Source organism: Martes martes (assembly GCF_963455335.1).
Source record: "Martes martes genome assembly, chromosome: 11".
Classification (NCBI taxonomy): Eukaryota; Metazoa; Chordata; class Mammalia; order Carnivora; family Mustelidae; genus Martes; species Martes martes.
In genome coordinates, this window is record NC_137899.1 from 52,444,537 (window position 1) to 52,458,797 (window position 14,261).

The 14,261-nt window shown below is 36.9% G+C and overlaps 1 protein-coding gene across 1 annotated transcript in view; it reads left to right on the top strand.

The window, feature by feature from the left end:
* The window catches only part of HDAC9 (histone deacetylase 9), a 526,228-nt gene that overhangs the window by 88,023 nt on the left and 423,944 nt on the right, over positions 1 to 14,261 (top strand). The window contains exons 3-5 of the mRNA XM_080818413.1: positions 4,432 to 4,582; positions 5,595 to 5,721; positions 7,974 to 8,095. Of these exons, the coding sequence (XP_080674539.1) occupies positions 4,432 to 4,582; positions 5,595 to 5,721; positions 7,974 to 8,095 (400 nt within the window). The remainder of the gene's footprint in view (positions 1 to 4,431; positions 4,583 to 5,594; positions 5,722 to 7,973; positions 8,096 to 14,261) is intronic.

The following is a 14,261-nucleotide window of genomic DNA, read 5'->3' on the forward strand; positions in this document are numbered from 1 at the left end:
TCTCACTCTCATCCGTTAGTGTACAGCATCATTAGTAGGGAAAAGCAACTTTCCAACCTCTGTTGCGTTTGTCTTCAATATGATTTTGTTCATTGGCCCTGTCTGTTCTCCACCAAGAAGAACCATGAGCCTGGGAAGAGCCATTTTATATTTTTACAGGATCTGCATAAACTGTTTATCAGAAATGATAAATGGAGAGTCTTTTTTGTTTTGTTTTTGGTTTATAAGTGGATTTCTTAAGCTTTTATTTAAATTCCAGTTATTGAACAGTCAGGGTAATATGAGTTTCAGGTATACAGTGTAGTATCCAGCACTTCCTACATCCCACGGTGCTCATCCTAAATCCCCACCACCTGTTTCACCCATTGCCCCAGCTGCCTCCCCAAAAGGGTATTCTGAATATATCCTAATTTTCCCCTTGAAGAAGACCTTATAACGTATACCTTTAAAGTGATAACATAAAAGTTCAAGAGAATTACATATGAAGAAACTGATGCAAATGTTTTTAATATTTTTTATATAAGTTTAATAGACGGCAGATAAGAATTTTTTGAAAGAATTTTGGGAGTAGTTGATAGTTTGAGATCCAAATTGTTTAAAATATTCTAGGAGAAATATATCCATGTCCCAGAATTTTTTATGATAGACTATTCTGTTGTCAAGTCACTTTAGATGTATCTGGGTATGAATTTCTTCTTGTATCTTTCAGATAACTATCGCTTTAGCTTTATTTGGGAAATGTCTTTCAAATTCTTGACAAAGATATTTGAAACATAAAGCTATTTTGGTCTGATTAAGTAGATGTTTAGTTTGAATTTATTATGACAGTAATAAAAATCAGCAAATACTTATAATGAAATTCCATTTTTAGGTCTATGTCCTTCAAAATGATGTAAATACATGTTAACTTAGTAATGCAATAAATTATGGGTTCTAGATACTTGATCTATTACTCAATTGCATGTTAAATACAAACATATTTATGTCAGATTAATATAGATAACCAATCTATGTTAATATTATCAAAAATTACCACATTAATATTAGGGTCTGAGAAGGTAAAAATGCTATCTTCTTCCCTATATCCTTTCTTTTTTAAGATACACTTTCTTAACCTGAAAGGCCTCTTTTATCTTCTTTTCCAAAAAAAAAACTTTGACATCCGATATAAAACATCATAGTTTTCTTCTTTAGCGAAGTTTACTAAAAGAACCCTTGCAATTTATTATTCTATAAGATACCTTAAAACTAAGAGTAGGGATTTTGTTTTGGGTCTCATTTGGAACCAGTAGCTCATGGCTGTATTTTGTAGAATAGGAAACCTTCATTTAGTTTTTAGACATATTTTTTTATTATGTTATGTTAGTCACCATACAGTACATCATTAATTTTTGATATAGTGTTCCATGACTTATTTTTAAAGCGTTATTATTTGACCCTTGAAAAAATATCAGGAGCATTGATGTTTAGATTTCCTTCTCCATTCATTCTTGGCATGTTAGGATGACAATGATGAATGAATAAAATTTATATTCTTCACCATACTTTTAAACGTACCTATATAGTTCATTTTGCTGTGGTACCTGATTCATGTTACACTGAATACAGGACAATAGTAACGCTTCTTTTCATTTATATTTGGTATATTTTGTAGTTGTAAAGATTAACATGAAAATTTTTGAAGTAATGTATTGTTTTATTTTACTCACAGGTTAATAGTAACAAGTAGGTAATTAAATATTACTTTAGCTCAAACAAAGTAATACAGTAGGTCTACTGACATCTGGAAAATAGCAGAAAAGAGGAGGCTCTTGACAGAAAAAGGATTCTGAGATAGCTAAAAGGAAAATTTAGTTTTTGAAAGGATTTTCCAAAGTCATAGGCTGTTTTCTCAGAAACTAAAGATCTATTCTAAATTTCCTTTTAAGTTTAGGAAGCTTTTTACTTTTTAAATTATTTTATTTTATTTTACTTTACGTTTTTTATGGGAAAGGCTGAGTTGATTTTTTCTTTAACATTCACTTGGATTTTATGTTTATGAGGAACACAGTACATGAAGCTTTACTTACATTAGCATTTTGAATCTTTGGTTTCTGTAATCAATATCTGTTGAGTTAGATGTTGTTATCCCATTCTTCCACTTAGTAAGCTGAGGCAGAGAGAAATACTGAAACTTACCCAAGACCACACAGCCAGTAAATGGTTGTTCCAAGATTTGTAGTCTTGCCTTGTCTACCATCAGAACTACCACATCATCCTCCCAGAACATCTGAAAATGGGCAGTTGATGTTTTGTTCTTTCTCTTTTTTTTCAGTGTCAGTCCTGCAATCTTCAATAATGAATAGTAGCTATGGAAATTAAATTGTGTGCTTTTCTAGATTCCTAAGATAGATTAAATTTCAATTTGATTGGGCCTTTTGTTGAAATCAGTTTCACCAATCCCAGTAGCTGTATAAAATTAATATTTAAGGCAGAGTTTAAGGGAAGTTATAAAGTTTTCTTTTACAGTGCAGTATCTAAAGTCATCCAATAAGGGACTGATATATCAGAGCCAAAATGCCAAAGATTTTAATATGAAGAGTAACCAGAAATGCTTCTAACCATATCCTTCAGGGAGAGGTGAGACCATCGTGGTTAGCACGCCAAGTTGGCGTCCTTTCACTCCAGAGTAACTGATGCCATTCCAAAAGATTTTTGGTTTTGTTCTCTTACTTATCGGCATAAATTTCAGATTTTTAGGTATCTAATATAAACAACAAATTATACCAACTTCATTATGACTGAGATCTAAAAACAGTAATAATAATTAAAATTAGTATGGTTCAAACTTACAAACTAAATCTCACGTGCATTCTGAACATGTTGTGTGATGGAGATAATTTCTCTTAAGTACGAGGAACCAGGGCTTTGAGTAGTTTAGTAAGGTGCCTAGATTTCATATCCAGTAATATCAGAGCTTAAGTAGAACTCAAAATCTTTAGTTACTCCACAGTGAGCACATTTATTATTATTCACAGATATCTCTTTCTCCATCTGAGAGAAAACAGACATGTCAAGACAGTTATTAAGAATCCATCGTTGTGGGGTACCTGGGTCGCTCAGTTGTTAAGCATCTGCCTTTGGATTGGGTCATGATCCCGGGGTCCTGGGATCGAGCCCCTCATCGAGCGCCTCATCGAGCCCTGCATCGGGCTCCCTGCTCAGTGGGAAGCCTGCTTCTCCCTCTCCCACCCCCCCTCCTTGTGTTCCCTCTCTCGTTGTGTCTCTATCAAATAAATTTTTAAAATCTTAAAAAAAATTTTAAAAATCCTTCATGTTCACGTTACCTATTGTTTGGAACTGAAGTCAAGGGATTCAGACAACCTGACAATACTTTAATGGAAATGATTTTGTTTTGACCCATCTCTAATCTGAAGGTTTTTGCCTGCTGGATGAATGAACTAGGCTTCTGCTATTTTGAGAGACATGCCTACCATTAATGTATAGATACATTAATCCGAGAACATTCTCTTTAAGGTTCTGAAGGTTTTAAAAAAAATTTTTTTTAAAAGATTTTATTTATTTATTTGACAGAAAGAGAGACCACAAGTAGGCAGAGAGGCAGGCAGAGAGAGAGAGGGGGAAACAGGGTCCCTGCTGAGCAGAGAACCCGATGTGGGGCTCGATCCCAGGACCCTGAGATCATGACCTAAGCCGAAGGCAGAGTCTTAACCCACTGAGCCACCCAGGTGCCCCGAAGGTTTTTTGTTTGTTTGTTTGTTTGTTTGTTCTTTGAAGATTTTACTTATTTCTTCGAGAGAGAGAAATGATCAGGGAGAGAGCAGAGGGAGAAGCTGACTCCCCACAGGGAGCCTGATTTGGGACTTGATCCCAGGACCCCAGGATCATGACCTGGGCCAAAGGCAGACACTTAACTGAGCTACCCAGATGCCCCAGGTTTTGAAACTTTTAACATTCATCCTGTTTCAGGTAGACTTCCCTTAAATTAATTCATTTCTCACCATTCCTTTGGTTTGATATTTTCATACCATTTCTCAAGATAAGAAAGAAAGATTTCAGTTGTTTATTTATAATGGGAGGGACTTGATAGAACAGACTTCTGGGCCATTCTTGCCTTTGCCTGTTTCTTATATTTCAGAATTACAAAGAGAAGCTACTCAGGGAAGTAAAGATTAGAGCAAATTTGGGAATGACTTTTGGTGGGGCGGCACAGCTAATGAAGCTACCTAAAAACTTGCTGATTGATGACATGAAGACCGTCTGTGGAATTAGTTGTTTGTCTTTAGATTTCAATAATTTACCAAAAAAGTGAGTAAAAATGTAAATTAAACAGAAACAAGTTCCAGAAGCTCCTAACAGTTTGATTTGGGTCAGTGATGACAATGAAGCCTAAAGAAATTGCACACTCTCATGTCTTTCTCTTCTCGCAAGTTGCAACAGGAACTTCTAGCCATAAAACAGCAACAAGAACTCCTAGAAAAGGAGCAGAAACTGGAGCAGCAGAGGCAAGAACAGGAAGTAGAGAGGCACCGCAGAGAACAGCAGCTTCCTCCTCTCAGAGGCAAAGATAGAGGACGAGAAAGTAAGAGGCACCAGGGGTAAAAGATGCATCTCTCCCCTCCTGTTTAGCGGGTTGTCATTCAGAGGGAAGCCTGATAAGGAGTGGAATTAAGCTTGTCAAAAATAAAATAAAATAAACTTGTCAAAACTGTCTGCATTTAGTTAAAGAATAAATCATGGACTCCCGTGTAAAACTTTTTTGACATTCACATCTCATCTCTCTGCATTCGGTCTGCAGTGTCTCGGGGAAGTCAACCGAGCATTGTTTGGCAGAGATACTGATTTCTGTTGTTTTGAACCTTAAAAATGAGTTTCTACTAAAGCAATCTAGCCATGCCATATTGTTTTATTAATAAACTTACTTCCACATTTCCTCACTGTACCTTCCTTCTGCTCAAGTAATAATTGCTCTGTAAGTCAAGCCTTTGCCTCCATCTAGTTTTTGAGTCCTCGGACTTAGGAAAGATTTAAGGCAGAACATTTGTTAAAAAAAACTATCCACAAGAGGGAGACAGATCCAAATAATTCCCTTGTCTGAGGTCAGTTCAAAATCAGGATGTAGCACTAAAGATCAGATGACTAGAACTGAAACTGTCAGTGATATTTATTTGTTTAATGCTCAAAAGAGTTTTTTAAAACGTGAGTTTTCAAACTAGCAATTCAGGAAGATCATTGTATTGTGTTCAATCATTTATGTGGTCCCCTAAGACTCTTGATTTTTAAAAGGCAGTGTTTTATTCCTCATTTTTTTAACCTTAGGAAAAAATTAGTGTTAATTCTGGGACTCCCCCTTCTGCAGGAGCAATTAAAGAAATCGTCCAAGGTCCTTTGAAAATTGGCGGTTTGAGCAGTAGTTACAAAACATTACCTATGCCATTTTCAAAAGCCTGTTTAGACTCTGGTTTCTTCTTTTAATAGGAAAGCTTCATATGCAGTGACCAGTGGTATTACTTCTTAATTTTTGCTAAATACTTAAGAGATGTGGAAGGACAAACCCCCGCATCAACATCTGTTTCTGTATGTGTGTGTTTCAGGGGCAGTGGCAAGTACAGAAGTAAAGCAGAAGCTTCAAGAATTCCTGTTGAGTAAATCAGCAACAAAAGACACTCCAACAAATGGAAAAAATCATTCCGTGAGCCGCCATCCCAAGCTCTGGTACACGTATGTTCAGTGTTTGGCCTTTTTCCTTCCCAGGGGTCAAGAACACAGGTTCTGTGCTCAGCCAGCCTGGGCCCAGGACTGGGGTCTGCCAGTTCTCAGCTCTGTGGTGGTGGACAAGCTCCTTTAATTCTCATCCTTCTCAGTGAGAAGATCATGATAGTACCTGCCCTCTAGGATTGCTAGAAAGGTCCTATGAAATAATGCAGTCAAGTATGCAACAGAGAGTAGTGCTTAATAAATGTTAGCAAGTATCATCTCGAGGGCAAGGAAGTAGATAATGTTTTTTGGTGAATGAGTAACAGAAATGTGGGGTGGGGCATAGAAATTAGTTCCTATTTTGCATTTTTCTATTCTCAGATGGTGCATCTGATATCTTTACAATAATTTCTGAAGATTTGGCAGGTTGAGACTTTATTTTACTTGGCTCGATAGAAGGTGGAGATCTGAGCTATTTTTAAAAGACCAGAAGCTTTTCGACTTAAAAAAAAAAAAAAAAAAAAGGCAGGAAGACAAGGGAGGGAAGAGAAAGAGAACGGAGGCAAGGAAGTAAAGCGGAGTCTTCGTGACAAGTTTACCCCTGACCATCTGACTTCATTTCTTGTCACACTGTGAGCCGAGCACACTGACTTCTCTCACACACCAGCTGACAACATCAGACACTGCTGTTACGGATGTCCGGAACCATGTTTCCCCAGGTCCAGTGAAGAGAACTATGAGATACACAGTTCTTCTCTCAGGAAAACAGAAACGATGTGGTGTTTTTAAAAATCAGGACAAACACTGATAAGCAAATGTTTGGATAATAGACTGTAATAGACAGTAGTTTCATTTCTCTCATTTTATATGTTTACTGAATGACCATCAGGTTTTAGACTTACATTTTTTTTATTTTTCAGCTCTTCAAAGATAGGGGAATTATACTTGATTGCTCTATATTGAAACTGTAAGCATCCCAAGAGTTCTAGTTAAAGAGTTATTATACTTCTGTTTTATAAGTATCTGCCCTTCTCAGCATGCAAAAAAAAAAGTGACCAAGGCAGATTCCAGAGTGCTGCATAAATACTTTTTAATGGTTTGTGTAATTTCTATCAGGCATGTCAGTTGACTTGAGAAGCCAGTCCCTGAAGAAAATTTTCAGATGTTCAGTTAACATCACAAAGTATTTAGAAATAAACACCACTTTGTTACCTAAAATAACATACATAATTTGTAACTAATTCATATTCCTTCTAGGTTAGAGCTCATTTTAAGAAGAGGCAATACCTTTTTTAAGTGGGAAACAACTAACTAGATGCAAACAGCATGTCAGCTGAAAGTTCTTCAGCTCTCCCTTTGGGTATATTAAATATTTACTTAGCAATCCTTTTTTGTGCTGACTTGAACTTCAGTAGGGTCCAACGCCAGACACCATAAATCATTAATTTATGGAATCTGAATTTAATACTTTTTTGCCAGTTAGGGCTAGATGAAGTGTCCTTAAACAAGTTAATTTTTGAGAATGTGTGATTCAGATAAACAATACCGGTAGAATCACCATCCTAGTGGTGATACTTTCCCTGTTGGTTGTTTTTTTCACATATCGTAGTTGTGGGTGTTCATGTCCACTGGATAATCGACGTTCAGTTCTGAAAACTCCTCCCCAGTAGTACAGCTCCACCTCTTTCACTATATTTATGTAGGGAAGAGGAAACATTTTTAAAAACTAGTTTCTATTGGGGAAATACATGATTGCCAGCCTCTACCTTGGAAGTGCTGTACAAGCCAGGGGATCTGAGACTGTGATAACGGTAGTTTCACTGTGGTCGAAAAACACCTTCGTGTACTTTTGTGTATTACCTAACAATTTTTGCAAACGAAGTCCCTTCTATATGTTTACTTGTACTCTGGCGATTCTACCCTGTTGACTAAAAAGGATTTGGGTGGTGACTTTTTCCTAAGTGTGGCGCCTAAGAGAACATGCATAGTGATCTCAGATGATCCAAACTCAGGCTCTCGGTGAATTCTTTGTTAGTGAGGTAAGGTCTGTACAAGTGAGTGACCAGACACACAGTGGTCATTCTTGGGGGTCCTGCAACATTCTGTAGCATACTGCTAAAGTGAACACGTTTCCGCGAGGCTGTGGCTTGCACACACTGGACAGAAAGAACATAAACGCAGCTGAGACACGTGTACAGCATGTGCAACTGATTATTGCTGACCAACGTGCAGGAAAAACTCCAGAGCAAATGGTGAAGTCTCTTTTTCTTCGGTAGGGCTGCCCACCACACGTCACTGGATCAAAGCTCTCCACCCCTAAGTGGAACATCTCCATCCTACAAATACACATTACCAGGAGCACAGGACACGAAGGATGATTTCCCCCTTCGAAAAACTGGTAAGTTGGTTTAGCAAGACTCCACTTGCTTTTCCGTAATGTACCTGTAGTTTTGTCTGGCCATCCTCTGGAGGAAAGCCAAGGGGTTTGCATCACGGCTCTTCTGCTCCCCTCCACGCCTCCCCTTAGCACAAACAAACACGTGCATGCAGACATCTATAGCCCCCCCATTTCAACACCAGTTGATTCAGGATATAATCAAAGTATCTTTTCTAATTTAAAAGTTCACGGTATTTGGATTTTAAACAAATCCAACAAAGAGTGGAATTACAAAACAAAGCCAACAAAGAGTAGAATTAAGGAAGATAAAAATTCGATTTCTCCGAAAATTTTAATCATCTCCACTAATGAGGACCTCTGTAATTTCCCCCATTTATCTAAATTTTCCATCGGCCTCAGCCATTTACTGCAAAAATAGGAATAATAAACTTTCTTTTCCTTACACATTTTAGCACTTGTAAATGTTAATTGTTTAAGTGGTGAAACAGATAAGACCAAGGCTACCTTCTGAGTAAGTGACTTGCCTAATGTCTCACAGATTACAGGAGAACTCAGAGTGATGCTTTGTACCTAATGATCTCATGTAATTATATAAAAATTTGCTTAGGGGAACTGAGACAATGAAGCTTCTATTTGGAGTTTAGTAAACCGCCTTCTGGCTCTAAGGCTAGTATTTGTTTGCTCATCTTCTCCATTTTCAGACCCCTGATACATGAATATTTAATGTGTTACGTGCTTTTACCTCTGTAATAAATATATTTAAAGTTCAGCTAGATATAAGCATAAATACCATTGGTGTGCATTCTGTTCTAAATCTTGTGTTTTCCAAGTACAGTTTTTTTTTTAAGGAAAATAAGTAAATTTTAAAATTTTTGTATCCAGAACTATCTGAAAAGATATTCAGAGAAGATAGTTTGGTCCATTGTATTTTACTCAGGTTTACTTAAGAGTAAACTACAAACATAGATCTATGTAGTTTGTATTTGAATCCTACAGAGCAAAAATGCTTTCCAATAATTATTTTCATTTTCCCAAGCAATTGTGAATAACAAAAATAGATATAGATTGTAAAACCACACGCTAAAGCTATTGTCTGTCATAATTTACCTAAGCATAATGAGGATTTAAAAATAAAATCCATCATAAGTAGGAGCATACTACCTACCATCTTTTGTATCAGGCACTGGGGTAGGATGGTGAAGTATTGCAAACCAGTCTTTGCCTTCTTATTTTAATAGCCCAAGGAGTTTTGCATTTCTGCTATAAGACAATAGGTATAGTAAAATACTTCCAAGAAGTAAAATACCTCCAGAGGGCTATGCAAAGAGGAGAATGAGATTTATGTATTGCATCAGAATTTCACACTATTATGTACAAATCAGATTGCTTTTCATGTAAATAAACTTGTCTGGGTTAAAAGGAAGAAGGCAAAGAATGAGCTTCCATGTATTTCTAAAACACAGAGTATAGTTTATGAAAATTGATCCATAAAGGACATGAGTTTTAGAATGTGCCGACTTTGATCTGCTGTCTTGACGTTTAGTTGCACCAGTGGCTTCTGTAGGAACTATTGACAGAGATGATGTGAATAATGTGAATATTGCCCCAGGTCTCAGGGCAGTGACTGGCATTCAAGGGCCTGAGGAGTCACTAAAAGGAAAGAAAACACAAGTCCCCTTATGGCAGGAGGTTACCGATGAGTGATATAGTTACATTCATGGAGAAAGACTTCTACCCTGCTGTGCACACAGCCTTTGAATATATTCTTACCACTGGGAGACTGAAAACTGACTGCAGAGCTGACACTGACTTTGAAAAGAAGTGGCATTTGGAACCAGTAAAGCATCCAGAAAGAAAATCTGATCTTTTTCAATACTTAAGAACAAGTACTGAAAACCCATACTCTGTGTCCCAGTTTCCATGAGAACAGTTTAGGATTTTTTTTTTTTTTTTCTCCTTAAGGAATGACTAGCGAGCTGTTAATTTATTCTTGTAAAAATTCTCAGTCCACAACAGAATTCAAAGAGGAAACCCTGCTCCCTATATATGTTACAAAATTTTATTCAGATCTGCACTAATATAAAAGGCATTTTCTGTGTCTGTGTGATACATAGTAATAGTGAAAAGATCCAGCCCTTGTCTTTGCTCGTGTTCTATTTTCTGTATCTGCCTAGTATTTTAAGGTTATTCCCTTTATAAAATTGAAAATCTGATATTAATGAAGTGTCAGGCCATTGATTTATAAAACTGAACTTTTCAAGCATTGTACCAATGAAGTTCTTGAACAGCCATTAATACGTTCGTATCTGCATAGGGGTTTCAAAATATTTCTTAATTCAATTCCCATCATCTAAGAGAAGGGTAATATAATTAAATACAGATGTTTTGTACACATTATCTAAAGTACTTAAGAGATATCCTTCATTAATTACAAATAGACAGAACAGAACTCTTCTAACTTTTATCAATATGGTCCATTTGATATATTTCCAGTCCACTGTGAGAAAGTTTAGACATATATTTGCACTAAGTAGAAGAGCACTGAAATACAGTCAAGTGATTTTTATTTCAGCGTTTCTTGTGTGTTTATGACTTAAGAGCTATTACAAAAAAGCAAAACATTATAATAATTACAATTAAACATACATAATGATTGGGGAAACGAAGATATTTTTTGCATTAAGCTACATCGTATAAAATGAAATCTGGAGCAGTGGCATCGATGACATAGTGTAAATACCAGGACAGCTGTAACAGAGTCAGCTTTTCCTACTGGGGCCTGATTATCACCCTCTGTGGTCTACTTGAATTTCACTGAACTCAATCTTAGATTTAAAAGAAGTTATTAAATGAGTGGATTCTCTTTGGATCCATCTGCACATAGTACTGAATACTTCCAATTTCTTTTCAACCTACATCAGGACTGAATTGCCAATATGTATTAGCAAGATTTAAGGGAGTAGAGTTGGAACCAGAATAAGAAAAGTTGTAATGATCTTAAAACGATTAAAGTGGCCCCAGGGGTGTCCCTTAAGCAGTGAGCACAGTTTGGAACCTCTCTTGACCTCCTAGGACCCAGCCAGCCAGTGATAACCTAGGAACAGTCAATCAAAGAGGTCTCATTTGTCTGCAGAAATCTGACCTTTGTCATGCAAAGTGGACCTTTACTTCCTTCCCCTTAGGAGGATCATGGTTGCGCCTAGCATTTAGGAAACACCAGAATAATAGAAAATAGGTGGCTCTAATCAGGCCCATTCCTGATTCATTTTTCTTTTAAATGTAGGAATTAAGTTTCTTTTGCTCGTTTCACAGTGCACATTGAAGGATTTCATAATTAGTTGTGAAGTTGAGAATGAAATCATTGTTTTCAATTTTTATATTTATCACCCACACTTAAAATTAGCACTTCCTTTTAGAATTACCTTCTGTGATTCTTTTTGTTCCACAACACAAAGATTTGTTGATACTGAAATTTGTACTACTTTATTGAACTTTTTGTTTTGGCGCCAAATTATATTATACTGTGGTAGGTGACCTTTTTTCCCCCTAATATAGTATATTTCTAGACTGATAACAAACTATAAAATAGAGAAAGGAAGCATCTAGGTCCAGGCACTTTTGAAATAATACGTATTTTTCCCAAAGATACTGCATATCTGCTGACTTTGAATTGACCTGCAGAACCATTTGAATTGGATTCTGTTCCAGTGAGTGTGTATGTATGTTTCATAAAATACTATGGTAAAAAGTTCTAGAGGTTTTATGCTCCATTATATTTATTGGGGTCTTACCTAGTGAGCTTTGCCTTTCTTTGAATGTTATATCTTTCCATTTAATACTTACGAACAAAGTGAACTGGCGCGCTAAATTAACCTCTTAAAGCCTGCAAGCCATAGAAAGCTTGGCTCAGGCCAACAGGACTGTTCCAGCCCCGCTGAAATATTCATCTTAAATGGTCAGCAACACTAGAGTCAGAGTCATATGGAAGGGGTCCAAACATAAGTTAAGGTTTTGGAAGGCCAGTGACATTTTCTACACTGAGTAAATTGGAAAGAAGGCAGAGGTGAGACAGATAGCTTTATAAATCTCCCTCAGAATAGCAGTTAGAAGTTATGTTCTGGTACCTTGGTGACCTATTCGCGTTAGTATAATCCAGAATTAATACAAGGAGGGTTTTTTAAATCTTTTTTTCTTTTTTTAAGATTTTATTTATTTATTAGAAAGAGAGAGAGAGAGCACTGAGCTGGGAGGAGAGAGAGAAGCAGGTTCACCTCAAGCAAGGAGCCTGGGATCATGACCTGAGCTAAAGGCAGTTGCTTAACCCCCTGAGCCTCCCAGCACCGCCCCCCACCTTTACCTTATGTTTTAAAATCTCTCTTTCTTCTTTCCTCTGTCTCTCTAATTCTGTGTTTCTCTCATGATACACAAACACGTGCTCACATGAACGCATGGGCATGCGCATATGTTTCTGTACAGATAGCGTGAAAAGAACACTTACGCTTGTAAAAATATCGCTCCGAATTTTATTCCAGACTAACAAAAACTGGGGGATTTTTACCTATCTTAGTACTCTATCTTGGTTCTACTGTTGCAGTCACTCTTGCTTAAAATCATTAGAATACTCTTTTGGGGATAAAATTACACCCGTTTTCCCAGAATTAAGAAGCAATGTGGCACAGTAGCAACAGGCTTTGAATCCACCTACCAGTTTGAAGTCTGGATCCTCAGTCTTAGGAAATGTACTGAACCTCCTCAGCCTATGACTGAGTCATCTGCAAAATGGGAATGATTATTGCATTTGGTTCATACAGTTGTTTTAGGAATTCAATGAAGTATTGCGTGTAATGAGCTTAGGATCATAACTGTGTAGTTAGTTCTATGTTTCTAGTTGAGAAGGAATTCAGTTTCATTTCTTTTTATCAAGTTAAAACTCTATCTCTTATTGTTGTGGAAAGTCTTTAAGGTCTAACATTCTGCCACATTTATTGATTAAACAAGTAACTGGGGAGAAAGTGACAAGCCTTTTTAAGCTCTATACAACTTGCAGTACTAATGTCAACACTGGAATAAAGGGTTTTGTCAGTTTTCTATTTCTCTGGCATTTCAGAGCCAAATACTGTGTCCAAAAATAGCAGCAGACTTGTTTCTGTCATCTAACATAGGAGGAACACTAATTGATGCTTTGTGCTCACTGGGGCCAAACTGAGTTTTAATTTCTGCCCTTGACTTTATTTTTAAATTATGAGACTTTAATTTTTAGAACGGTTTTAGATTTACAGAAAAACTGAGCAGATAGTCCAGGGCTTCCAGATCATTCTCCACACACCCCCCCCCAGCCCAGTCTTTGCTCTTTTTTACATCTTGCATTAGTGTGGTACCTTTGATATACTCAATGAACCACTAGATACATTTTTATTAATGTAGTACATAATTTATATTAGGGTTGTTTTTAGTGTTATAAAGTTCTATAGATTTTGACACGGGAGTAATGTCATGACATGTGTCCATCATTACAATATAATGCAGAATAGTTTCACTGCCCTGAAACTCCTTTCTGTCCCATCGATTGATCCCTCCCCCTGACCAACCCCTGCTAACCACTGGTATTTTTACTGTCTCTATAGTCTTGCCTTCTGCACCGTGTCGTATGGTTGGAATCATATGGTATAATGTACGTAGCCTTCCAGACTGGCCTCCTTCACTTGACAGTATGCATTTAAGATTCCTGCATGTCTTTTTGTGGCTTGGACGCTCACTCTTCTATTGCTAAGTAATAATTGTGTTGTTTAAGGGAACTACAGTGTGTTCATCCACTTACCTATTGAAAGACATCCTGGCTCCTTCCAAGTTTTACTAAGTATGGATAAGTCTACTGTAAAGCTTCCCATGTAGGTTTTATGTGGATGTAAGTATTGAACTCAGGTAAATTCATAGGACTGTGATAGCTAGATCTTACAGTAAGACTGTGTTTAGTTTTGTAAGAAATTGCCAAACTCTCTTCCAAAGTGGCTGCGCCATTTTACACACACTCCAGTGGAGGATCAGGGTTCTTGTTGCTCCACATACTCACCAGCACTTAGTATTTTCAGTTTCAGTTTTTAGATTTTGAACATTCTAATGGGTATATGATGGTTTCCCATTTTGGTATTAATTTTTAATTTCCTAG